This window comes from Ziziphus jujuba, chromosome 7 (genome assembly GCF_031755915.1).
Source record: "Ziziphus jujuba cultivar Dongzao chromosome 7, ASM3175591v1".
Taxonomy (NCBI): domain Eukaryota; kingdom Viridiplantae; phylum Streptophyta; class Magnoliopsida; order Rosales; family Rhamnaceae; genus Ziziphus; species Ziziphus jujuba.
In genome coordinates, this window is record NC_083385.1 from 14,963,199 (window position 1) to 14,989,362 (window position 26,164).

The following is a 26,164-nucleotide window of genomic DNA, read 5'->3' on the forward strand; positions in this document are numbered from 1 at the left end:
AACCAAGTGGGGCCTAATATGTTTACCCAAAAAAAAACAAAAAAAAAAAAATGGTTGGGGCATAATATATTAGCCAAATTTTATCAATATGTATATATATACATATACATAAATATATGTATATGTATATATATATTAGGACTCATATATATAAGTATATATATTAGACAAATCTTGGTAACGGTCACCATGACATTGCATTTAACGGTTCATGATATACTTAGCATTTGATCAAACGCCTAAGAGAGTCCCATCAAGAAGGCTTTAATTACTAGGTCATCAATATTAAACTGTTGTAATCTAATTAAGACCTGGCAAGTAATTGAATAAGAAAAATTAACGGTGCTTATCCACTAAACTTGTCATCGTTAATAAGACCATGTTATCGTAATTAGGATAACCATGTAGTTGAACTACTCCTTGATCTCTCCACCCCAAAACTAATCCCTCTGTTCTCTTCCTCTGCTTTCTTCCTCTGTATACCTTTCAACAATGGCTCTTTCCAACCCTTATCCATACCTTTTCAACGTCATCATCTTCTTCCTGTTGCTAATCACGAATGCCGAGTCCATTTTCTTCAACTTTGCCTCTTTCCATCGTAACATGGTTGGCATACAATTCGAAGGGGATGCATTTCCATCCAATAATGTTCTGCAGCTCACAAAGAATCAAGTTGATGGTCCCCTCACTGGCAGCATAGGCCGAGCGTCGTATAACAAACCGGTGAAGATTTGGGATGCAGGAACAGGAAAGCTTACAGATTTCACCACCCATTTCTCATTTATCATGAAACAACTTGATGCCCAAATATATGGTGATGGCATATCATTCTTTATTGCACCATTTGATGCGAAGCTTCCTCAGAATTCAAGTGGGGGTTACCTTGCACTATTCAGCAATGATACTGCCTTCAATTTCTCAAGCAATCATATTGTTGCGGTTGAGTTTGATAGCTTCAAGAATGAATGGGATCCGAGCTCTGATCACGTAGGAATCAATATCAACTCCATCATCTCAGTAACAAATGTGACATGGAAAAGTAGCATTAAAAACGGATCAATAGCAAATGCTTGGGTAAGTTATAACTCCACCACTCAAAATCTAAGTGTTTATCTTACATACACTGAAAATCCAAAATTTGGTGGGGAATCTAGCCTTTTATATATTGTTGATTTGAGGAAGTTGTTGCCGGAAAGGGTTAGATTTGGTTTCTCTGCAGCTACTGGAGAAGTGATAGAAATACATAACCTTCTTTCCTGGTCATTTTACTCAACCTTGGTGGATGAGAGAAATCTCTTATAAACACGTAAAAATTGCTCGATACAAGAGGGTGTTCGGTGTTCTATTTATCTTTTATTAGGAGTCTTTAGAAGTCATAATTTCTCTTGACGAGAAATTGTATTTTTGTGTTAAATATAAGACAAATCCGTCTAATCAATACGAATATTTTCAGTTCTTTTGTCATAAAATTTGAAGTCTATGTTATCTATATATATACAATGAGATTCAAAAAGAAAATAAATAAATGAAAGTTTAAAGATAGATGATCAATCATTTAAAACTTTTGAATTTAATAAGTGATAATATATCATATCAAATTTAAAAATTTTAAATGATTGAATCTATCTATTTTCAATATTTTTAAATAATACATACATATATATATATATATATATATATGAATATAACATGTAACTCAACTTACTAGAAGTCCACCTGCGAGAATCAACAACCCATGTTGACTGCAACTTACTAGTAGCTCGCACTGCCCCTCGATCTTATTTACAAAAATAATTGCTTAATTTATTCCAACTATTCATTTATTAATTTATTGGAGCTTTCCAGGAAATCCAGATTGATTAACTTTCTAATTGCTGACATTGCTGTATGCAAAATAAAATATTATTTTTCAAAAAAAAAAAAAAAACCAACTACATTATTTCAACATTAGGAGTTGATATTCCAAGCTCGCAATAATATCCACTTGCACATTATTCTTAAAATGCGGTGTTAAGTCTTCGTTTATACAATCAGGTCCACAAAATATTACTTTCAATGAAGTTTCTTAATTGACAAATAATGAAAATTTTTGTTTGAAATTCGAGTATAAATCAGATATTCATACACATATATTAACCAAGTATTGAATTAAGGTGTTGAGGTTCCTACTTCCACTTTATCTCCTTCCTCTCTTCAGTGTTTGCCTTTGCTTGTTTTGGTGGGCAAAACACGTGGCGGTCTCTTTGTGGATATCTCAAACTACTTCACCTATTATATTCTGTATACTTCTACCTTCCTTTGGCTTATCCAATTCACTTCAAAGTAACTAGATTTGTTCCCAATGAAACAAATGTTCTATATTTGGGAGATGCAAAACCGGAAGTTGGAACAGTTGAGTTCAACGATGTTCAATATCTCTGCATGTTGGCCAAGTAATCTCAGTGAAAAGAGTTTGAATATGAGATGCTGATGTTAAATAAATAAATAATTTGTGGACTTAACATAATCAATTATTCACTTACAGGGTTTATTTATCCCATTAATAAAACTGTTTTATTTTATTATTTTGTATTAGGGTTCTTGGTCATACACTGTCAGGACCCGCCCAGAATTCCTTCCCCGGAACCCTAGACAGCCCTGATCCCAGGGAAACCCTACCGGACCCTCCAATGGAAAATCCGACAGAGCCTCCCCTAAGGGATTTACTTACCACAAATTACCTGCACTGAAAACACACTTCTAAAAAACATCCCCTTATTCCTCCCACAAACTACAAATTGTTCCACAAATTTCAGCACTTCAAAACAAAACAACAGCAGCAAACCAGTGCATTAAAAACAACTATACGTCCAATACAGTATACAGAGCATTTTACAGTTACATGCGGAATTTATAAAATGACAGATAAAGAAGCAATACAAGATAGAGAGGAAAAAGGAAGAAAAACTTCTTGAACCTTCGGCAACGAACTGAGACGTTGGGCTCACCCCGGACAATCAACGTCTCCAACCTGGACCTAGGGGAACGGAATTTAAGAGTATGAGATGCTAATCATCTCAGTGAGTGACCCTATCTACTATACAATATAATACCACGGTAATACAGTAGATAGATAATAATTAATTGGAAATAATAATTTCTCTCAAAACCCTTACAATTCTCTCAGTTGAAAAAGTTCCCCTTTTAAAACCTTTTCACAAAACCCTTTGTTCGTAATCCCCGAAAACCAAGACATCAGATAAATACCAGAACAGTAATAATTATATTTTTAATTCCCATACAGTTTCAAAACATTTTATTTTTAAAACACAGTTCTGAAATCATTTGATGCACCCACTATATACCAGTGGCGCCAACAGTACCCAGCGTCTCAAGGTACCGCCAGACAGGAGGTTATAGAGAGAAACCGGCATACGATCGCGTGGCGTCCCACTGCGCCGCTGCTAACCTGGTGTCCCGGCCAAGGGGGTGGTCTACCCTCATCCGATGGCAACCACAGGACAACCTCATAATATCAACCGCGCGCTACTCACACCCACCTGCGCGCTAATCACATCACCTGCGCGCTAATCACACCCACCTGCGCGCTAATCACAACCGTGTGCACACTAACCATATCACATATAAACAGAACACCAGTACGTGCACGGTGCATCCAAAAATCATAAAATTCACAATTTTAAATTATATATCAAATTTCACATTTTGTATAAACATAGCGGGCATAGTCCATCCGCTTGAACCCGGAAATTCTCCGTAATTTCTTTATAATCAATACCATAAATTCCATGATTTTCAAATCCACCAACTCCCAAATCCATCAATTCAAATATCCACATTTTCCCAATAGCACAAATAATTCTCGAAATATAATAATCAAATCTCATAATATTCCATGGGCATATTTTATAAAAATTGAAATCACCAACATAACCAAATATTTTCCTTGAAATATTTGAAAATCAAATCGTGCCCAATTTACCATTAAAACCACACCAATTTCAAAATCCTCAAAACCATAAAATAATTTCACATGGCATAATTTTGTAAAATGCACATTTTCTTAAATCCAATAATTTCACCAATAATTCTACAATAAATCAAATAATTATTTGGCACATAGGAATTAAATTCCAAATATTTAAATCACACATAATATATTCACCAATTAAATTCCCAAAATTAATTTGAAGGTGGGTCACTCACCTGGAGCACGCAATTAAACCACGATCCACTACGGGATCAATTCTACGACTCACCGGTGCTCCTAGAACAAAATTCACAGACAGCCAAATAAATTAATATTTTAATAGGGTAAATAATACCCGGTACTCGGGGGGGTCGAACACAAACGATAACTAAAATTTACGAATCATATACCGAATCGAAGCTCGAGTGATGCTAATCACAGATCCAGTCTTAATTTCCGAGGATCGTACCTGACGGGGTCGGAATTTCGCCGGGAAGCTTTTTCAGATTTCGGCTCCACAATTCTCCCAAACCGTCGCGAATTGGCGGAAACGGATGCCAGATTCGGGTTCAGGAAAACTGGGTACTCACCGGAACAGTACCGTCGGAAAACTGGGTACTCACCGGAACAGTACCGTCGGTGGCGGCGGCGGCGCGTGCGGTGGCTGTTGGTCATGAAATTTTGCAGACTTGTAGATCGTGAGGAGAGCAACCCAACGGGACCGGCGGTGAACAAAACGGAGGTCGAACGACGGAGAAAGCAACGTTTGAAGATTTCCGGCCCCTCGCCGGAAAATGCTCCGATCCCGGCGCGTCGGTGGTCCGATGGCCGTGAGTTTTGGTGGGTCGGCCGGACTTGAGGAGAGGATCAAGGGTGTATGGCGCGTGTGGCCGGAAAATGGCCGGAAGTGGGTCGATTTGCGGTGGCCGACGGTGGAGGGGAAAAACTCACCGCCGAACTTCGGAGGTCCGATCCGGGCGCGTCCGGCGGCCGTTCGCCGTGAAACTTGGAGGTTTTGCCGGAAATGGGGAGGGCAACCTTGCTGGCTGGCGCATGCACTGTATATCGGCTGGAATAGTTGAAAAATTCCGGTGGCCGGCGGTCTCTCTCTCTTTCTCTCTCCTCTCTCTCTTTCTCTCTCTTCCCCGAGAATTTTAACAAATAAAAAACCCCTGTGTGACAGTGTTCATGCCACGTGGACCAATCAGAAGCTGACACGTGGTGTTACTGTGCACTTAAGCCAGATATATTAAAATAATACGGTATCCGGCGAATTTCAAACGTCCATAACTTTTTAACCAAGCGTTCGATTCAAGCGTGCCGCTAGTCTATGAACTCGTATCGACGAGCACTTCACAACCATGTACGAGTCAAAGCTCATTTCCTCAAAAATAAAAAGTCAACTCCGACACCCCCTGGACAGTTTGGACCGCAACTTGTTTCGTCCATAACTTTCAAACCGTAGCTCCGTTTTCAACGTGCTACCAGTCTACGAACTCGTGCCAACGTGTACTTCGTACCGGTGCCTCAGTCAACCTAGAATTCCGACCGGGTCAAAAAGTCAACTTTTGACCCCTTTGGTCAACGGTCAAAGTCAAAGTCAACGATCACCTCGGTCAACGTGCAAAAATTCCGACATGGTTCGGGACGGGGTGTTACATACACTCTCTATAAAACTCCAGTTGATCTATTGGACTGGATGATCAACTCTTTTTAAAAGCCCATTGATTTACCCATAATTTGTTTTTTCTAATATTATTATATTATTAAATTATTAGTATTTTATGTGTGTTAAAATTCATGGGTAAGTGTGACTTATAGAGACTATAAAAGATTTAAGGCAAGCAAACCGATGTGAGATGATATTTTGAGATTAAGATTTTCAGAGATCTGAAAGTGGTTTGAAAGTAGTATGTCTATAAGTACTATTTTATATTGTTTTCTATTTTGTAAAAATGACTACATTTGGAGGTTAGTAATTTATAATTTATGAAATTTATTATATATATTTAGATCCGTAAAATCTAATAATTGGTATCAGAACCCGGTAAATATGCACAATAAATTATTTTGAACTTTGATCATATATATTGATGCCATGATATTTATTTTATAATTATTCTCTCGTCCTTGTGATCTGCTATTACATGCTTGTTTCCTGAAATCCAATATGTGATATTCATTTGTGTTTGCGACTTTGATTGTATGCAGATCCAAATTTTTAATTTTGAATTTTATTGATTAATTTTTTCCCTCTTGCGCAATATCGGGTTTATATTGAGTTTGTGCAAATTATGTGATTTTTTTTTTTTTTTTGCTTTTTTTGTTTTTGTTTTAGTTCGAACTGAGATCTGGGCACCGTGGAAAATAGGTTGTCGTTATGAATTGTATTCTTTAACATCTTTAATTGGATTGAAACCTTTTGATTTTTAATTAAAAAAATAAAATAAAATTGAAACTCGGTTTTGGCCGAAAGAATAAGTTTCTTAGGCATTGATTTTGGTTGCTAGAACATTGAAATTGATTTGAGGAAAACGTTGCCCAAGAAAAGAGGAATCAAACAGCACCAATATTGGCCCAAAATTGCCTGTAATTTTATGGAATTACATGGGTGCTTATTTTGAGTTTTGGCCGATTATAATTCTTGATTTGGATGCTAAAATTTCTGGGTTTTGGTTCAAATTGACTTGGGAAAACAATTTCCTGTAACCGGACGAACCCCAATTCGCCGGAATTGTTGAAAACGGTTGCTGGAAAAGGAAGTTTCTGGCGGGTCGACGAAGATCCATTAATCTATAAAACGGGTCGACCGCGACCCGGTTGGATGGGGAAGAAGGCTCACATGACAAGTCGTGTGAAGTGTTTTGTGCCATTGCTGATGTCATCATGGTGACGTCAGCGTGATGATGTCAGCAGCCGAAAATAAATAAAAAAATATTTTTTTTCTTTTCTCATTAATTAATTAATTAATTTATTGTTGATTAATTATTTATTTATCTATTGTTTTATTTTATAATTATAAAAAAAATTGTTATTTATTTGTTTATTGGTTATTTGTTGTTTATTTATTTAATTTATTCCATTCCAATTTTCTTGAATTAAATTAAATATCTATGCTTGATGTATTGGATTATGTTAGCTTTCCCTAAAGAGGCTTTGTTCCTAGTTAGTATAGTAGTGTGGAATTTTAGGTACTCACCTATCGTGAGACTTATTTTATCTGCATTATGTGTACCAATATCATGTATATTGGCATAGTGGATGGGATGTTTGATATTTACCTATTTCATGAAATTACCAATATATTGTTATCTCTCACTTATTAACCAGGGTCTATACGGGTAACTAGGCTACCCTGTCGGTGGTTTTAGTTGCTTTGTATGATGCTTGGAATGACAGTGAAAGTTGATTAAATGTCATGAATCGCAGGTTGTAATTTACCCTGTCGGTAATTTAATTCAACGCATTTGATTCTGGTTATTTGGTTGACTGTCACTGGCCCACGAAAGAGTATCTTTAGTGCTACAAAGACCCTAGCGATATTGATTTTATATTTTATGTTGAGGGCTGGAAAATAGTTATTGTTTTATATATATTAAATGCTTTGTTTTGTTTACTATTTTCACAGTTAGTAGCATCCCAAATGTTCTGCTTATGATTGCCATGAAGAAATTGGATGGGACAGATTTTCAGAAGTGGAAGAAGACTTTAGTTATGAATTTGACCTTTATGAAATTGGATTTGGCTTTGGAGATAGATCCACCAGAGATACCAACTGATGAGAACAGTGCAGCAGATAGGAAACTTTATGAGGATTGGAGGCATTCTAATAAGTGCTATATGATGATGGTGGAGAATTATATGGATGAATCAATTTATGCAAGTATTCCAAAGGTGGAAACTGCAAAGGAACTTTTGGAAGAGATAGGAAAGAAATTTATCAAGTTTGATATAAATGAGAAGCATAATTACTTGGACCTTTTGAATAATATTAAATATGATGGAATTAAAGGAATAAGGGACCGTATTATGTTACTTTCTTCCTATTATAATAAGCTGAGGGGTCTTAAGATGGACATTGGAGAGGAGTTCTTAACCTATTCGATAATGAAGAGTCTTCCATCTCAGTTTGATAATATAAGGTCTAGTTTGAATATTAAGAAGGAAGGATGTAGTCTGGAGGAATTAACTACTATTCTTGTGAAGGAAGAGGATGATATTAAGCTAAGCAAATCGAGATCTGTTGCTATAGTATCACATCAGGTCGATAAGTCCAAGAAGTTTTTCCAAAAGAAGGGACAAGAATTCAAGCCTAGACAAGGATTTAAGTCCAATAGGAAGAAGTTTACTGGTCTGAAGCCTAAAAGGCCAGGGGATGGAGCTCGTCACATAGGAGAAAGGAAAGAGTACTTCAATGGAAAGTGTGGCTACTGCAATAAAGTTGGATACAAGAAGATAGATTGTTGGAATTTAAAGGGAAAGCAAGAAAAGAAAGGTAATATTTTAATGATTCAAAGATGATAATGCAAAGCCAACAAGTAAATCCTTATAATATTTAATCCATTTCCGAACTAAAGGTTATGATGGCCATGTTATAGAAATTTGTATTTCGTCTGCTTAACTTGATGGACAAGATATATCAATTATGCTCCATTCTGAGATTATATTAATTAATTATATACATATGAGGTTTTTCCTTTATATATGTCGTTCAGGAAAGTCGTCCTGCTATTAAATTCTTTGTTAATTATAATCGTGAAGAAAACAAAAGACTTATTTGAAAATAAATGAATAAAAATAAAGAAAAAAAGACTAATTTAACAATTGTGAGTCCAAATTAGTCAATGAGAATGCACCACTTTGCTTGTGGTGCCTCTTATAGTCAGATTGTTGATTGTGGATGAAGATTGGGCTTGTTTCAGTAACACTTCCTGGGGGTTTTTTGAAGGGGAATTTGGCTCAATGCCTTCATAGGGATAAGCTTAATGATTTTTACCCTTTCATTTGGTATCTTTTTTTTTTTTTTATTATTATTTTTTTATACCCTTTCAATTTTTAATAACCCTAAAATACCCTTATATCCAAATTAAATATTTTTATTTTTTTAATTTTTTTCTGTTTTTTCTTTCTTTTCTTCACCCGACTTTTCTCTTCTCCTTCATCACCCTTCCCCCAAAGTTCGCTCATCTCTTCTAATTCATCAAGCTTTCTTCACTTAGTTGCCCTTTTGCCAAACAGCCCCGTTTCATCTCTCTGGTCGTCAAAATTCCATACAAAGAAATTGATGGTTTTGAATTCAAAATTAGGGTATTGTGAAGAAGGAGGACGCGGATTTGTATACGAAGCTCAAGGGTGGTGCTGCATGGCGGAAGCAAATGCCCAAGCTTGCTGTTTTGCTTGGCCTCTTTGATAAAATGCTTAGTCTGTTTGCTTCATTTTTCCTTTAACTTTTCGATTTGATTGGTTTCTAGGGTTTTTTTTAAAACATTTGTGGGTTTTTTTTTTCTAATTAATTTTGGGATAAGTTGAAATCAAAATTAGGGTTATGTTTTTTTTTTTTTTTTCTTTATGGATACTCTGGGTATTTAATTATTTTCTTTGAAACTTGTATGCTAAATATTTTAACTAACTGCAGATATTTCCTTTGATTTCATCCAGGTATCAAATTGGTCTCCGTTATACTGGAGGTGCCAGTATGCTTTTAATGCTGTCATTAAAGTTTGGCATTATACCAATTGTGGTGCCAGTTGGTGTTCGAGATTTTGACATTGATGGGGAACTTTGGGTCAAATTGAGATTGATACCAACGGAGCCTTTTGTAGGAGCTGTTTCACGAGCTTTTGTTGCATTTCCAAAAAACAAATTCGTGTTGTCACCATTCCGCTTGTTCAATTTAATGGGTATGTCATAAATTCTGAGCCTTTTCTATGCCATATTTGACAACACAACTGTCATAAAATACACTATCTTAAGATACTGATTCGTATCTTAGCATAGTTGTTTTTACCTTGTTACTAGCTATGTTAACTTATCACACGTACGTGTAAGCAAAACACACATACAAAGCTGATTTTAATAATGGGATCTTATAATTCTGCACTTTAGGAATATGAACTTTTCTGGAATGATTGTCTGATCGTGTATTTCCTAGTATTTGTTATAGACCATCATAAATTTTCATTATCTAAACCCTGTAATCATATCATAAAATTTATGATCAATTTGTTTTTGTCTATAAGAATTAAGAAATAATATACATGTTGGTTAAATAACGAATGGGTTTTATCATTTTCCTTTTGTCACCTCAGTAATTGGCTTCTATACTATACGTGATAGAATTCTTACAATTTGTTTATCAATCACGTTTTGGCTAAGAACTACTTTGCGGGATATTTTTGTTATACTCGCTATGCTTGACTGCAATTCAGCTTTAATATGACAGGTGGATTTGTCAACATTAGGGAGGCTGTTGGCAAGGTTGACGGTAAAATTTTTTTTTTTTGGGGTTTTTTTCCTTGTTTGTTTGACATTTTTGTTTTCAATCTGTCTGAAGATTGCCATTGATTTGTATGTTGGTTACTGCATATTTTGTGTTACTTGGAATTTATTCATGAATTTTGGATTTTGAAATCAAAGGTGGAGTGATTATGGATGCATAACTATGTATTTGATGATTTAGTCTCGGATGATATTTTTTTTCCCCAGAGCTTTCCTTTAGCTATTCCTGTGTAGTAAGGCTTCAACCATGCTTAAACCATATTTTCCATGAACAACGTAGCCTATGATCAATCAATTCATAATGTATTTCACTGTTGAGTAACTAACTTTAAAATGCATATTTGCTGCTTGCTTGTTTGAACATTGTAGAAGTGTCAACCCAATTGCAGAGTTATATAAAAGTTCATTGTAGATTAACTTGAAATTGTTCCTTCTGAAAAGGAGCTTAACTTTCCATGGTGTCACCTTTCTTGAGGATTTTGACTTCCTTTTATTTCCAGGTGATTTTTATGCACGGTGGAGGTCCAACGAGCAATTCCCATTCTAGCAAAAGCATATGGTGACAACATGCACAAAATTCTACATGTTGGCCCTGATACTTGTTAAAGGAGAAAGAAACTGAAGCCTCGGGTGTGGAACCATATGACATAGAGGATGCTGATAGAAACTGCAAAGCTCTTGTGAAGAAAGGCATTGTGCGTGTTGCCGACATCAAGTTTCCACTTCCATACAGGGGAAAAGCATTTTCTCTTGTAATTGTTTCAGATGCATTGGAATATTTGTCTCCTAGGTACGTTAACAAGACCCGCCCAGATCTGGCAAGGGTATCTATTGATGGGCTTGTGATCTTTACAGGTGAAAAGATCGTACAACTGTTAAATAGATTTTGTGAAAGTATAGAGGCTTTACCCTGTATTTTGTTTGTTAATTGCATTTCTATGTGGTTATCTGTTGCTGCTCTTTATGCTCTCTTTATTCTGAGTCTCTAGTAACTGTTTTTTTTTTTTGCATTAATTGGCAATCTGTGCTTCCTGAACATAAGATATATGGATAATTGGCACATAGGTATCTTTTAATGAAGACCATGAAAACCAAATTTTATATGAGATTATGATGTTATCTTCCAATCTTGGTGCATTTTTCTTAATCCTAAGTTTCACAATTATTAAATTAGAATGCTTTAAGATTTTTTCCTTAATGCCTTCCCACATGGCAACGAAAGCAAACAGTGGTAGGATGTTTTTAAAATTTTCTTATAAATTATGTTGTAATATTATGAGATGCTTTAAACATTTAATAAATTAAAAGAAGGTTCTCTGATATTCACATTTCTATTTGACAGCAAATTTTGATTTTCCTTGCTGTGTTTGAATGTACTGGACAGTCATAGTATTTTAATGATATCAGTTCTTTGAGAAAACTGCTCTTTTATGCTGTTCAAACTTCAAAGTAATCTTTGCTTGATACTTATGGTAGTAAAACTTCTATATTGGGATGAAAAATATATGATTGTTTTCTAGTGACATCTTTTGAAATGTCCATTCAGGCTCTCCTGGTCATCGGAAAGCTAAAGTTTCAGAATCCAAATATGGAAAGGTGGTAAGAATATCTGCATTTGAAACTTATTTTTCATATGCTTTTCTTTTATTTCAAAAGTTGTTTAATTCATTGTGACAAGCTATTACATTAACTTCCTACATTTTGTTATTGATCATTTTCATGATAATCTTGCTTTGCTTGAGGTGGTGAGAGTGGATGGAGAGGTTTAGGAAAAAAACAATATTTTTGCTTTAGGAATGAAAGGTTTTCATTTGAAAGGCTGGTTTATCTTAATATTTCATCTCATATTGTTGTGATGCAGATATTCCTGTGTCTTGTGGCTGCTTTAGTTTGAATATCATCTTATAAACAATTTAATTTTCTAAATAACCGACACACTGGCATTTTTATTTTATTTTTTCCTTTTTGAAGGCTAAGATGAGGAGTTCATCCTGGTGGGTCAAGTATTTTGTTCAGACTAGCTTGGAAGAGAATGAAGCTACTATCAAGAAGTTTGAGCATGTAGCGACAAAGATGTCATATGTCTCAAAATGCCAAATTTTTTACCTTATGCCATTCCATTAACATTTTGAATTTTTTTTAAAATTTTTTTTTATCAGTCTTGAAGCATTTGGAGGTGCTATTTTTGATAATTCATCTCAGACGATTTTTTCTGTAGGAGACTATCAATCTTTCCCATCAGTTGTATTGTTCACAAGAATATGAATTGAATTATTTTATTTAAGTTATTATTTTGAAGTTAAAGCAAGAATGAGTGTGGTATGTGTTCAGAACCGTCCTATATTGTTATCTGAGTACGTTGATTGTTATATAAACAGATACTTTGGTACTCTTAGTATCCGCTTGGTTTCTCAATTTGTGAAACAAATTTAATATTGCATCCATTCTTAATCTGAAAGGGGAGAGAGCATATAGAGACACTAGAAGGAAATAAAAACCAGCTGTTAAATTTATGCTTTTTTCGGAAGGGACTATATCTTAAGTGAATGAAGAAATGTTAATATATAGGTTAGAAGGTACTTGAAGAGGTAATTTTTTTGGCGAGGTAATTTAGGTTAGAAGATTCTTGAAGAGGTAATTTTTCTAAACCTGTGAGATTGCAGAGAGGGGGAAAAAAAATGCAAACCATACAAGAATGTATATATATTATACATGTTGGTAAGTACTCTTTTACTTATTTTGTTCTTTTATATTATGGAACAAAAAGAATGAAAATGAAAATTAGTGTCTCTCAATCGTTATATCTCTATGATGCTTGCTTTTTTCATCTTCATTCTTTAACCTTTCCAAAACAAAATAATTTTAATTTGATACAAGGACTTTTGCTTAGTTGTGGCATGGAACAGAAATGGTTCTTTGTCCCCAACATCTGCTTAATTAAGGTGGGACCTCTGTTCTTTGCCTTTTTTTTTTGGCATTACTAAGTTTCTATAAAGATCCAAACCAGCTCTGCTCCTTGTGTAGACAGTCATTCTCCTTCAAACGTAACAAAATCCAATTGTCATTTGTTGTAGGGGCCAATTGGAGATAATTTATTGGACCTGGATGACAATGGAAGGTTTGTCTATTAACGTACTTATGTTTCATAATTATCTGCTATATTTGTTCCTACCTTTCATTTGAACAAGCTGCTTTTACCACCAGCGCAGCAGAAGAAAGCCGATTCAACTATGCTGTGTTTTGATTTACCTTTCTATCGTCTCGTAAGGTCCTATACCTCTGTAATGGCCATGTGGCACATGGGACCATTGATATAGTGCCTAAGTACTAATACTATCTAGCAGGAGATATCTTTTTAATTCATCCAAGCGTGCTTTTATTATACGTTAGACGATGCCACCTCCCACTTTACTTTAGTCCACTCGGCATAACCGCATTTCAACCAACCGACTAACTTGCCTCTCCGGGATGAGAACCCATGATTTGATCTGCTAGCTTGAATGCCTGGATCATGCCGAGAAAAGAAGGGGTTGGTTAAGCCCAGAAGCTGTTCCAGAGATTCCTCCAACCACTGGGTGCCTTTCCCCTTTAAAAAGGTAATTTCGGATATGACCTCGAAGACCTCAGAATCATATTGGAGGTGCTACCTTCAATTCCAAGAGGCACTTTTAATGCTTAAATAGACCCCATCCGTATAACCATATGCCGTTATGATATAAAATCTCAAAGCCCCAAACTTAATCATACTCGTATATGAAAGATTAAAATTCCTGGGACCATTTGAACCTGTTTTAATGGAATGCATTAACATTTAGTTAATTTTAGATTGGAGAATATTCCCAGCTTGAAAGCTTCTTCCAATCTCTTTTAGATTTGCATTTCTCCTTTTCATAAGTCATCTGTCGTATTGTGTTGGTAAAATATCATTCTGTGTTCAGTATTTTGTATGTTTCTTACTGTTACAAGGATGTTATTAATGCCCAAAGGTAATTACCGATGTATCGTCGGTAATTGACATTTGTCTACCGTCACAAAAGAATCACCACAATTCCATCCAACAACTTCGATAGTGTGTGTTTCCACCAAGAACGTGTTAAATCTAGCTTTATTAATGATAACCATTGACAAAAATTAAAGAAAAAAAGACATTAAGAAGTGAAAACATTTAAATAGTGTTTATCCGAAACCAAATAAGAGAGAAATAGACCTTAAGAAGTGAAAACATTTTAAAAAAAAATCAATACGGATGGTGCATCGGTAATTACCGATGCCGATGGTTTCATCGGTAATTACCGAAGGCCCTTCGGTATTACAGTTGACAAATTTTTTGACTCCCACAAGTCCCCTAATGTGTGTTTTGTGTAACAACATGCAAAATATACATTCATCAATGATCCTAAACAGCAAAATCCCCATAAAGTTTGGAAAAAGTTCTAAAATTGCCAAAAAAATTTGATTACCGTAGAGCCTTCGGTAATTACCAATAAAACCATCGGTAATCAAATTGCCCTTGTTGGAAAAATTATCAAAGGTTTCATCGGTAATTACCGAAGGTCCTTCGGTTATTACAGTTGACAAATTTTTTGACTCCCACAAGTCCCTTAATGTGTGTTTCGTGCAACAACATGCAAAATATATATTCATCAATGATCCTAAACAGTAAATTCCCATAAAATTTGGAAAAAGTTCTAAAATTGTCAAAAAAATTTGATTACCATAGGGCCTTCGGTAATTACCGATGAAACCATCGGTAATCAAATTGCCCTTGCTAGAAAAATTACCAAAGGTTTCATCGGTAATTACCAAAAGCCCTTTGGTTATTACAGTTGATAAATTTTTTGACTCCCACTAGTCCCTTAATGTGTGTTTTGTGCAACAACATGCAAAATATACATTAATCAATGATCCTAAACCATAAAATCCCCATAAAGTTTGAAAAGAGTTCTAAAATTACCAAAAAAAATTGATTACCATAGGGACTTCGGTAATTACCGATGAAACCATCAGTAATCAAATTGCCCTTCCTGGAAAAATTACCGAAGGTTTTATCGGTAATTATCGAAGGCCCTTCGGTAATTATAGTTGACAAATTTTTTTGACTCCCACAAGTCCCTAATGTGTGTTTTGTACAATAACATGCAAAATATACATTCATCAATGATTCTAAATAGCAAAATTCCCATAAAGTTCAGAAAAAGCTCTAAAATTGCCAAAAAAATTTGATCACTGTAGGGCCTTTGGTAATTATCGATGAAACCATCGGTAATCAGATTGCTCTTGCTGGAAAAATTACCGAAGATTTCATTGGTAATTACCGAAGGCCCTTCGATAATTATAGTTGACAAATTTTTTGACTCCCACAAGTCCCCTAATGTGTGTTTCATGCAACAACATGCAAAATATACATTCATCAATGAATCAAAACAGTAAAATCCCCATAAAGTTCAGTCTAAAATTGCCAAAATAATTTGATTACCATAGGGCCTTCGGTAATTACCGATGAAACCATTGGTAATCAAATTGTCCTTGCTAGAAAAATTACCGAAGGTTTCATCGGTAATTATCGAAGGCCTTTCGGTAATTACAATTGACAAATTTTTTGATTCCCATAAGTCCTCTAATGTGTGTTTCGTGTAACTACATGCAAAATATACATTCATCAATGATCCTAAACAGCAAAATCCCCATAAAGTTCGGAAAAAGTTCTAAAATTGCCAAAAAAATTTGATTACCATCGGACCTTCGGTAATTACCTATGAAATCATTGGTAATCAAATTGTCTTTGCTGGAAACATATAGAAGTTAATGGATAAATTGACAAAATATAAAACCCAGCTCCCCAGGAATATGTTGTGACAATTAGATACAGCAGAACTGCAAAATCAAAGCGCCTAACCAAAATCAAAACCAATTTCTTGTATTACTCAAACTTGAAGAATCACATTTACATGCTAACATGTGGGATTTGACTATCAACGCGAAATAGAAGAGCAACAGACACATCACTACAAGAAGAAGAAAAAAAAAATGAAATCAAGGAAAATGGAAAATAAAAATGCAGCATTGAACTAAAGAAAGAACACACAATGCACAATGTGAGGTTGAATTGTTACATCACTGACAAAATCAAGAAGTAAAGTAAACAAAATCCTGTACCCAAAAAAAAAAAAAAAAAAAATCCTAAAATTTGAAATTGAAAGCAACAAATAAAGTGGTAGTCTAATTTCGTACCAATTCTTTGGCATGCTTTGCACGGCGGCGGAGAGAGCGAAAGAGAAAAACAGATATGGCTCCGGTGAGAAGAACGCTGGTGGCCACTTGGATAGAAGAAGGTTCATCATTGGTGGCAAAAATAGGGGAATCAGATTGAAAGAGTTCGATGGGACCTTCTTCTTGCGCATTAGTCTCCGTAGAGGTGGTTGGTTCGGCGACTTGGGCTAGCCATGGCAGGGTTCTGTGTCGAGGTTGGAGTGGAAAAGAGCAGAAAGTATTGGGTCTGTGGAGAAAACTGAGAGAGGACGAAATAGTGGGTAAGAGAAAGTGGTTATGGGGATTAGAGGAAGAGAAGGGAAAGCTAGAGGTGGGTATGTTTTGGGACTGCAACATCTGAATGTTTTGGGAATACTGGTGTGGTGTGATGAAAATAACGTGATGCTGGGAGAGTAAAATAAGGATACCAAGTCATTTATCATTGTTCTAAAATTAAAATGAATATTAAAAAGTAGAAAAAAAAAAAAAAAACAAATAAAGAGGTACCAATCGCTAAATTCAATCTTATAAAATCATTGGGCCAAATTCCCTTTTTTCGAAATCAAAGGCATAACATGTGGTCAAGTAAGTACAAGCCGGCCCATTTCCCTTACTAGTCTTTTGATGCATATTTATTAATTTATTATTAGTAGTACTTTTTTTTTTTTTTTTTTTGAAACAGAGATTACAATATATTTTGATATAAAGGAGGGGAGATGTAACATAAACATGATTGGTTTCAGGATTTGAAAACGTATTTTCGATGATGTTATTCGGGCCGAGTCTATGAATATAATTTATTTTATTCAGTTTTTTGCTTCCATTTTTCATGACTATTTCTAGATATAAGAAATTAAGTTCTTTTTTTCTTTTTCTTTTTTTTTTTTTGGAAGGGGAATTTTAGCGGGGTCAAAATCTAAATTCTAGAATTTGGGTGTGTATTCTTGTGGTTCTACTATCATGGGATCAAAACTCGAAATATTTAACTATTTAAAGGTTGGAAAACTAAATTATTATCTTAGGCCTGGTTGATCTACCTTTACCGAATTATCCTAAATTTCCATGCTAGTTTTCTTTTCCTTTAAATATGAAATAAACTAAGCCAAAGCAGTACATCATCTTCCTGAGGAGGAGATGGCCATTCAGGTGGAAATCTTTTAGTAATTTCCATGCTACTTCAAGTCTCTGGTATATGGTAGATTTACATCTGAATTATACCAATAATTCATATATGGACAAAATCTCCGTACTAATATTTTATTGGGTCAGGGTATTGATTAATTTCTTAGCTATGACAATGATCTTGCGTGGAAGACTTTTCACAGCGAATTAAATTGACATGAAAATTCAATTTTGTTGAAAATGTGTTACAGGTTGAGTATTATTATAGGAATTATTCACCCGTCATATATGTAAGTGCATACGCTTAGCTAGAATTTCCATATTTCGCTACCGAATTGTTTCCATTTGTTTTGAAGAGAAACCTTGGATAATCATTATTGTATTATATATAATTAAGAAAAAAAAAATATTCAACATTGATTTCGACCTTTATTAGATTTTCTGATTAATATAATGATTTCCATCGTTATTGGATTTTCTGGTTAATATAATTAAGACCAGATGATGAATAAATTCATTTGTTTACAAACAAATACCTCCAATGAAATTGCATGGTGGTCTTTCTTTATATTATCATCTACTCAATAAACTTTCTTTGAAGCTTCTTCTCATCAATCACATAAAATTAAGAAGGCTTTGTCTGAAGTTAATTACAGCATCATTAACTTAATTTGCATATACAAGTATATATATACTTTCAGTGTCTCCCTTGGTTCTCTAAAACACATATGGGAACCTCAAGAGCTGCACAATTGCTATTCTGTATACTTTTCAACCTTCCTTTAGCTTATTCAATCCAATTCCAAATACCTCGTTTCGAACCAGGTAATCCAAATGTTCTTTATCAGGGAGCTGCTGAACCTTCAGTCGGAGCTGTTGAACTAATTGACAATGTTAATTATCTCTGTCGAGTAGGCAGAGTCATCTCTGCAGACAGGGTCCGACTATGGGATGCTGGCACTAGAAAGCTCTCCGACTTCACAACCCATTTCTCCTTCTACATCGACACACTCGGCCGCACACCTTATGGTGCTGGCCTTGCATTCTTCCTAGCTCCCCATGGATTTCAAATTCCACCCAACTCTGCAGGTAGTTTTCTAGGTCTATTCAACACCACCACTAGTGACTCAACCAAGAACCAAATTGTTCACGTTGAATTCGATTCTTTCGCGGACACTGAATGGGATCCTACATATGAGCATGTTGGGATCAATAACAACTCAGTTTCTTCGGTCGTCACTATCCCTTGGAATGCTAGCTTCCATAGCGGTGACACGGCTGATGTATGGATTAACTACAATGCTACTACTCATAATCTAAGTGTCTCTTGGATGTACCAGAAAACTTCTAATGCCAAAGAGAACACCAGCCTTTCTTACCAAATCAACTTGATGGAGGTTTTGCCTGAGTGGGTCACTGTTGGGTTCTCTGCTGGTACTGGTCGTTATATAGAGCGCAATGTTCTTCAATCATGGGATTTTAGTTCAAGTTTGGATATAAAAGAAACAGATAACCAAAATAGTGGGAAGACAAAATTAGTGGTGGCTTTGACAGTTTCAGGGGGTGTTTTGATTGCTGGGGTGGTTATGGCCTTTGTGTTATGGAAGCGGAAAAAGAAAAACAGGGAAGAAACAGAGACCGTGAACACGACTTCGATTAATGTTGATCTCGAAAGAGGAGCTGGACCAAGAAGGTTTTCTTACCTTGATCTAGTTTCAGCAACCAACAACTTCTCTAATGACAAGAAGTTGGGTAAAGGAGGTTTCGGTACTGTTTACAAAGGCTACTTAAAAGATTTGAATATGGTTGTAGCAGTGAAAAAATTTTCAGGAGGATCAAAACAGGGAAAAAAAGAGTACATAACTGAGGTGAAGGTGATTAGCAGCTTAAGACACCGAAATTTGGTGCAACTCATAGGATGGTGCCACGACAAAGGTGAGTTCCTCCTGGTCTACGAGTTCATGCCTAATGGTAGTCTTGATTCCCACCTTTTTGGCAAGAAAAGCCTTCTTGTTTGGGGTGTGAGATACAAGATTTCTCTTGGAATAGCTTCGGCATTGATGTATCTTCATGAAGAGTGGGAACAATGTGTGGTGCACAGAGATATCAAATCGAGTAACGTTATGCTAGATGCAAACTTCAATGTCAAGCTTGGAGACTTTGGATTAGCCCGTCTTATGGACCATGAGCTTGCCCCCAAGACAACGGGGTTGGCTGGGACATTAGGCTACATGGCTCCGGAATACATAAGCACTGGAAGGGCTAGCAAAGAGTCTGATGTTTACAGCTTTGGTGTGGTTGCTTTAGAAATCACTACGGGAAGGAAGTCAGCTGATCGTATCGAAGAGGATTCCGAAATTGGATTGGTAGAATGGGTTTGGAACCTTTATGGGAAAGGAAAACTTGAAATGGTTGTGGATGAGAAGCTGCATATGGAATTTGATCCAAGACAAGTAGAGTGTTTGATGATTGTAGGGCTGTGGTGTGCTCACCCAGATCAAAGTCTAAGGCCATCAATTAGGCAAGCCATTCATGTCCTTAACTTTGAGGCAGAGTTGCCCAATCTTCCTCCTAAGATGCCTATTCCAATTTATGATGTGCCTACACTCCCTGTCAGCTCAGGTGAGCCATTACTGACTACAAGTCTTGAAGTGGGTCGGTGATAGATCAACTAGAAAGTCATCAAAATTTATTACTTATACATTGTTGTTCTGGAATATATATTTCTAAATATGTAGTACTGTTATAGAACATCCATGAACTGGAATCAAGAACACAATAATTTGCAGTAGTTGGTAGATTCCATTCATTTTTATGTCGGTTTTGAAATAGATAGAAGATTCCAATTCTTCAATCAAGTCTCGCTTAGTTTTAATAATGGTGTTACTTGCTTTTAGGCTTTTAATTTAGTGTTATATATTGGTTGGTGCTGTTAATTTGTTTTTTTCTTTTAATATATTGGTATGACTTATTAAACTTTTCAAATTCTAAACTAGAAAACTTTTTTCCCCCCTCTTCCCCAAATTAATGCTTAATTGTATTCCTACAAGTCACTAGTAATGTTTTGATAAATGTTTTTTTGTTTTTGATTTTCAATAATGTTTTAGTAATATGTTAATTGAACATGATCTTTAAAGAGTCCTTAATTATTGTTTTATCATCCAAAATATTTTAAATTATTGTTTTATCATCCAAAATATTTTTAGTGCGGCGAATGAGTTACTTGAACCAAGAATCCAAATTTAACTACCAAAAAAATAGTGTTATTAGCCATGACAAATAGTGTGCTAAAAGTTTACATTTTGTGACAATGCTTTTTAATCACAATAACAACACTTGTGGCCAATAATTTGTACCTAAAAGTGCTTCTAGCTACAGTAAGATCAATTTATAGCTGAAAATAATGGTCAAAAGTAATTTTACCTGCAGTAATTCATCATTGCTAAATGGCCGGTGAGGAATGCTTTTTTTTTTTTTTTTTTTTTTGGTTATTTATTTATTTTTGTAGTATATTGCAAAGGTCCTCCTTAGACAAACCTGGCTTCTATATCATTGTTTACTATTGATCCTAATCACAGTTTCCAAATGAGACTCCTTTTTTTGGGACAAATTTCCAAAATGAGCACTGAGGAGCCCCAATGCGGGTTTGTAGTCAGTCCGCATATTTGACTGCCGGGATCAACACAGCAAGTTATTATATCAACACAAAGCAACGGAGCTAAAGTTGAAAAATTTTTGACCTACTTGTTTAGTAACATAAATTAATTGCTATTAGGCTGGATTTTATTAAAGCATCCTAACTTTAGGGGTACCTCAACCAAATTTTGGCGTAATGTCCAAAGTGCAACATCTTGAAAAATAAATTAGCAATGATAAAATATAAAAATAAAGTCAAAGTTATTAAAATTTTTACTAAATTTATTTACTAAATAATATGATAAATGATATAGTAATATTTAATTTGTTTATATTTTTGATCCACTTATCTATATCAAATATTAATATTTTGCCATGAATAAATATTGACACACATAATTTTGGTAAAACAATTTGGTACATATAACCTAGCCCAACATTAATGTGAAAAAAGACCAAAAAAAAAAAAAAAGAAAAAAAAAGAAAAAAAAGAAAAAAAAAATAACCGTAAAAAAGGCTCAATAATCAAAAGTATCTTTTCTCACTCTCCTTATTTTTGCAGTCATTCTTGGTTATCGAAAATTTATTGGATCCAAAACTCATGCTAAAATGCTCGATACCATATTCAAATGTCATTGGTGATGACCGGCCGGCTCAACAGGGCTGATGTAGCATCATATTATATCTGAAACTTTTTAATGTATTATTATATATTAACAACACCAGCAATGGAACTTATGATGAAAATATATATATATATATATATTTAAAAGCCTTTGTAGATTCAGACCAATACAGACGGCAATCGGCGTTTTCTCTGAGGTTAGGTACAAATCTAAAATAAATGAGACAAACTAAAAATCTCTTTAAGCTACTTGTCTCATTCCATTTTTTAATATTCCCCAAAACCGACTTCATCTTTTTTGTCTTGTCCGTTTCTGTTGTTTTATAGAAACCCATTATTCAAACCTAATTAGGAAAAAAGAAATCAAAATTAGATGTATAGAATACCTTAATGATGCTTGGGTTGCAGTATAGAAAAGGTCAAAAAGAAAGACAGCCCTATAACCAAGTGGGGCCTAATATGTTTACCAAAAGAAAAAAAAAAAAGTTGGTGCATATTATATTAGGCAAATTTTATCAATATGTATGTATATATATATATATAGTTCTTCTATGGTCATGACCGACCGGACGAAAAAGATGCGGTCCAAAAATGTAGGAAATTGGTCAGCCATTAGATTACAATGAGTCTCCCGAGCGGCTCAGATTACATTTTGTCATGCGTGAGAAATAATTGCTGAAAATTTTACATTCCTTTAACATTCCCGCTATTCATTTCTTGCCTTGCACGCACCATATTTTCACACAGATCTGGCCGTTGAAAATTTTTCACCAAACGGTGTAGCTGGGAGGCCTGACTTGACTATTTCAAAAATCCATTAACCATTTCAAAAATCCCAAATCCTTCCGAATCGGCCACCGTTCCGAATGTCGCATGGCTGCCGATGGTACCATACTCGGGGTTAAAGGTTAGTATTTCGTTTCCTGTATCGTAATCATTAAGTATAATCCATTAGATTTAAAGATAAAATTTTTAAATTCTGACAATGTGTATTAATGAATTTATTTTTGTTTCCAATTTAGGGAAAAAAAAAAGGGACAGAAACATGGACAGAGGAGAAGAGGAAGCTCCAATTGCGGGAAGCCAAGGTTTCACCCGTTTTATACATGTTCATCTATTAATTTTGATTGCTTCCATCCTTTCCCTGTGAGCTTCATTTTTGTAAAATCTATGCTTTCATCCCTTCCCTGTGGCATTAATGATTAATAACATGTTATATAAATTATAAGTAGTCAGCAAGTGTGATTTGGAAGTGGATCGAAATGTATTATATGGAAATTAATAATGATCATATGTTGATTTTATTATCTCAGATGGCAACTGAATGATTTACAGTATGAAGCAAATAATCATCATGCTGGCAATGTAGAAATATCCCTGCTATCATGCTCTAATGACGTTGATGATGTTTACATTCCCCAAGTGTCGGAAAACTTAAAACCAATGGTTGGACAAGAGTTTATATCGATAGATGAGGCACTTGAGTTTTACATTAAGTATTCAAAAGAGGCGGGATTTAGTGTTCGTAGCAATTTCAGTAAGAGACGTAAGGGTACCAATGAAGTTATAAGGAAAGAATTTGTTTGTTATAAAGAAGGAGAATCTTCTAAAAAGGGTGGTAAGAAAAAAAGGTGTCGGGGATAACAAAAGATAATTGTAAGGCAAAATTAGACGTGGTTATGTCCAAAATGGGGAAATATCATTAGTGTATTTGTTGAAGAGCACAGTCATCCATTATCAAGCCCTAAAAAAGTACATTTATTGAGGTCACATCGTAATGTGTCTAAAGCCAAAAAATCACTAACACAGCAGTTTTCAGCAACAAACGTGCCAACTCACCAACAAATAAGTATTCTTAAATTTGAAGTTGGAGGTATAGAGAATATTGGGTGTACGAAGAAGGATATTTATAACTACGAAGCTAAGTTGCGTAATTAAATGCAGGGACAAGATGCAGAACTATTAAAGGAATATTTCCTAATAGAGCAAGAAAGGGATCCATCATTTATGTTTGAAATAGATGCAGATGATGAATGTCAATTGAAGCGTTGTTTTTGGTCTGATTCAGTTTGTAGAAGAGCTTATGGATGTTTTGGTAATGTAATGGTATTTGATACAACTTACAACACTAATCAGTATGGTATGATATTTGCAACTTCGGTTGGGGTTAACAATCATGGTCAAACAATAATATTTGCATGTGCATTCTTAAACGATGAAAGAACTGAATCTTTTGTTTGGTTATTTGAGCTATTAAAGAATAGCATGCCTGCAAATACCCCAAAGATGATTATCACCAATCAATATCCTGCAATGACAAAGGCTATAGCTCAGAGCTTACCGAATACATTCCATAGGTATTATAGTTGGCACATGCTTGAGAAGTTTTCTATATCTTTAAATGCAATCACATACAGGGATTTTTACAAGGATTTCAAACACTGTATTTGGGAATCAGAACGTCTGGAAGAGTTTGAAAGAAAATGGGCTTCTATCATCGAAAAGGCGAACCTACATGACAATGAATGGTTAAAGTCAATATTTGAACTACGTTCGAGGTGGGTGCCGGAATATGTTAATCATGTATTCTCAGCTGGAATGTTAAGTAGCCAACGTGCAGAAAGTTCTCATGCATTTTTCAAGGGGTACATTTCGAAGAAAAATTTATTGATGGATTTTATACTTCAATTTAATAGGGCACTTGCACCTCAATGTCATGAAGACTTACATGCTAATCATGTTGATATTAATGAGAAGCCTGTTTTGAAACTGCCATTGGAAATGAAGAAGCAAATGGCTGAGATATACACACGCAAGATTTTTTGTAAGTTCAAGATGAGTTGTGGCATAGCTTAGTAACAGTGCCACAAATTGTTAGTGAAAATGATACATATAAAATGTATACAGTCCAGAGTTGTCCAAATGGAAGTGTCCCAAGGTTTCGAGAAATTGTTTATGATAAAGTTTTGGACTATGCATCATGTAGCTGTAAAAAGTTTGAGAGTGAAGGGATTCCATGTAGATATATTTTGGCATTTTTGCGACTTTTTGGTTATATTCCTCTTCTGAATCAATATATAATGAAAAGGTGGACTAGAGCTGTAAAATCTCAAATAATATACGACAAAGAAGGTTTAGAGATAACTGGAAAAGGTGGTTCAATGTTAATGTGGCAAAGTAAACTGTTCAAACTTTTCTCAGAACTCATTGATAACATCATGTCAAATGAAGAGGCAGCTGTAATTGTGAATGATGCTCTACAAAGTTTGGTTGATCAGTTTAATTCCGTAGGTGATAGCATAAACAATGGAGGCATTTCTGAAAAAGGTAGTAATGTTAATGACACAACTCTAAAAGACCCATCTCAAGTGAGGGCAAAAGGATGTGGAAGAAGATTAAAAGGGGGGAAAGAGAAGGTAACAAATGCTGCTAAGTATAGAGGTCAAAGGGATGTTGCAAGAGATGTGGAAAAATTGACCAAGCACACGACAAAAGAAACTGTCCAATCCTTAACACTCGGTAAGACAAAAAAACTGTATTATTTATTGGTTTTATGCAATTGGAACAATCACATCATGTACAAACTATTATGGTTTCTATGTAGGTCCTCAAAACAAGAGAATATATGTAAACAAGAATCAGAATTTGAATATGATGCTGACCAGTTTTAATTTTACAGGTATAAAACTAGGTTATAACTACCATATGCCTATTAAATATCTTGTCCCTGATGCCTATTTGAAAGTAGTCCTTATAGTCTTCCATGTTTTGTTATGCAGGGCCACATTAGTAGCTTAAGGGATGACCCCTGCGTGTGGACTACCAGGCTTGCAAAACTGATGTGGCAATAATTGTTTCCTTAGTTTGGTGCCATTGTCTGAGCCTCCAAATACAAAGTATTATAACATTTTTTTAGATATCAAAGAGGACTACTACTGCCTTGTAAACGCGTTGGCTTTGTACCCCAAATATATTTTAGACAAAATAATTACATGCAAATTTTTTTATTTCTTCTTTCCACTCAACATTGTAATTTCGTTTAATGCTTGTAAGTTTTTGCGTCG

The 26,164-nt window shown here is 35.0% G+C and overlaps 3 protein-coding genes and 1 pseudogene across 3 annotated transcripts; all 4 read left to right on the top strand.

Annotated features, from left to right (window-relative positions):
• The first annotated feature begins 492 nt into the window (after positions 1–492).
• On the top strand, positions 493–1,302 carry LOC132804472 (lectin 7-like). The gene has a single exon (XM_060818877.1). It carries the CDS (start codon positions 493–495, stop codon positions 1,300–1,302), a length of 810 nt encoding a protein of 269 aa, XP_060674860.1.
• A 6,739-nt stretch (positions 1,303–8,041) lies between these two features.
• On the top strand, positions 8,042–12,697 carry LOC107418444 (probable pectin methylesterase CGR3; annotated as a pseudogene).
• Positions 12,698–18,473: 5,776 nt separating this feature from the next.
• Positions 18,474–20,620, top strand: LOC107425081 (L-type lectin-domain containing receptor kinase IX.1-like). Its single transcript, XM_060818818.1, has one exon. It carries the CDS (start codon positions 18,568–18,570, stop codon positions 20,500–20,502), a length of 1,935 nt encoding a protein of 644 aa, XP_060674801.1. The 5' UTR covers positions 18,474–18,567; the 3' UTR covers positions 20,503–20,620.
• A 2,353-nt stretch (positions 20,621–22,973) lies between these two features.
• Positions 22,974–25,890, top strand: LOC132804473 (protein FAR1-RELATED SEQUENCE 5-like). Its single transcript, XM_060818878.1, has 7 exons — positions 22,974–23,007; positions 23,123–23,246; positions 23,414–23,681; positions 24,045–24,924; positions 25,008–25,619; positions 25,705–25,779; positions 25,880–25,890. The coding sequence occupies exons 1-7, from the start codon at positions 22,974–22,976 to the stop codon at positions 25,888–25,890; spliced, it is 2,004 nt and encodes a 667-aa protein (XP_060674861.1).
• Positions 25,891–26,164: the final 274 nt, after the last annotated feature.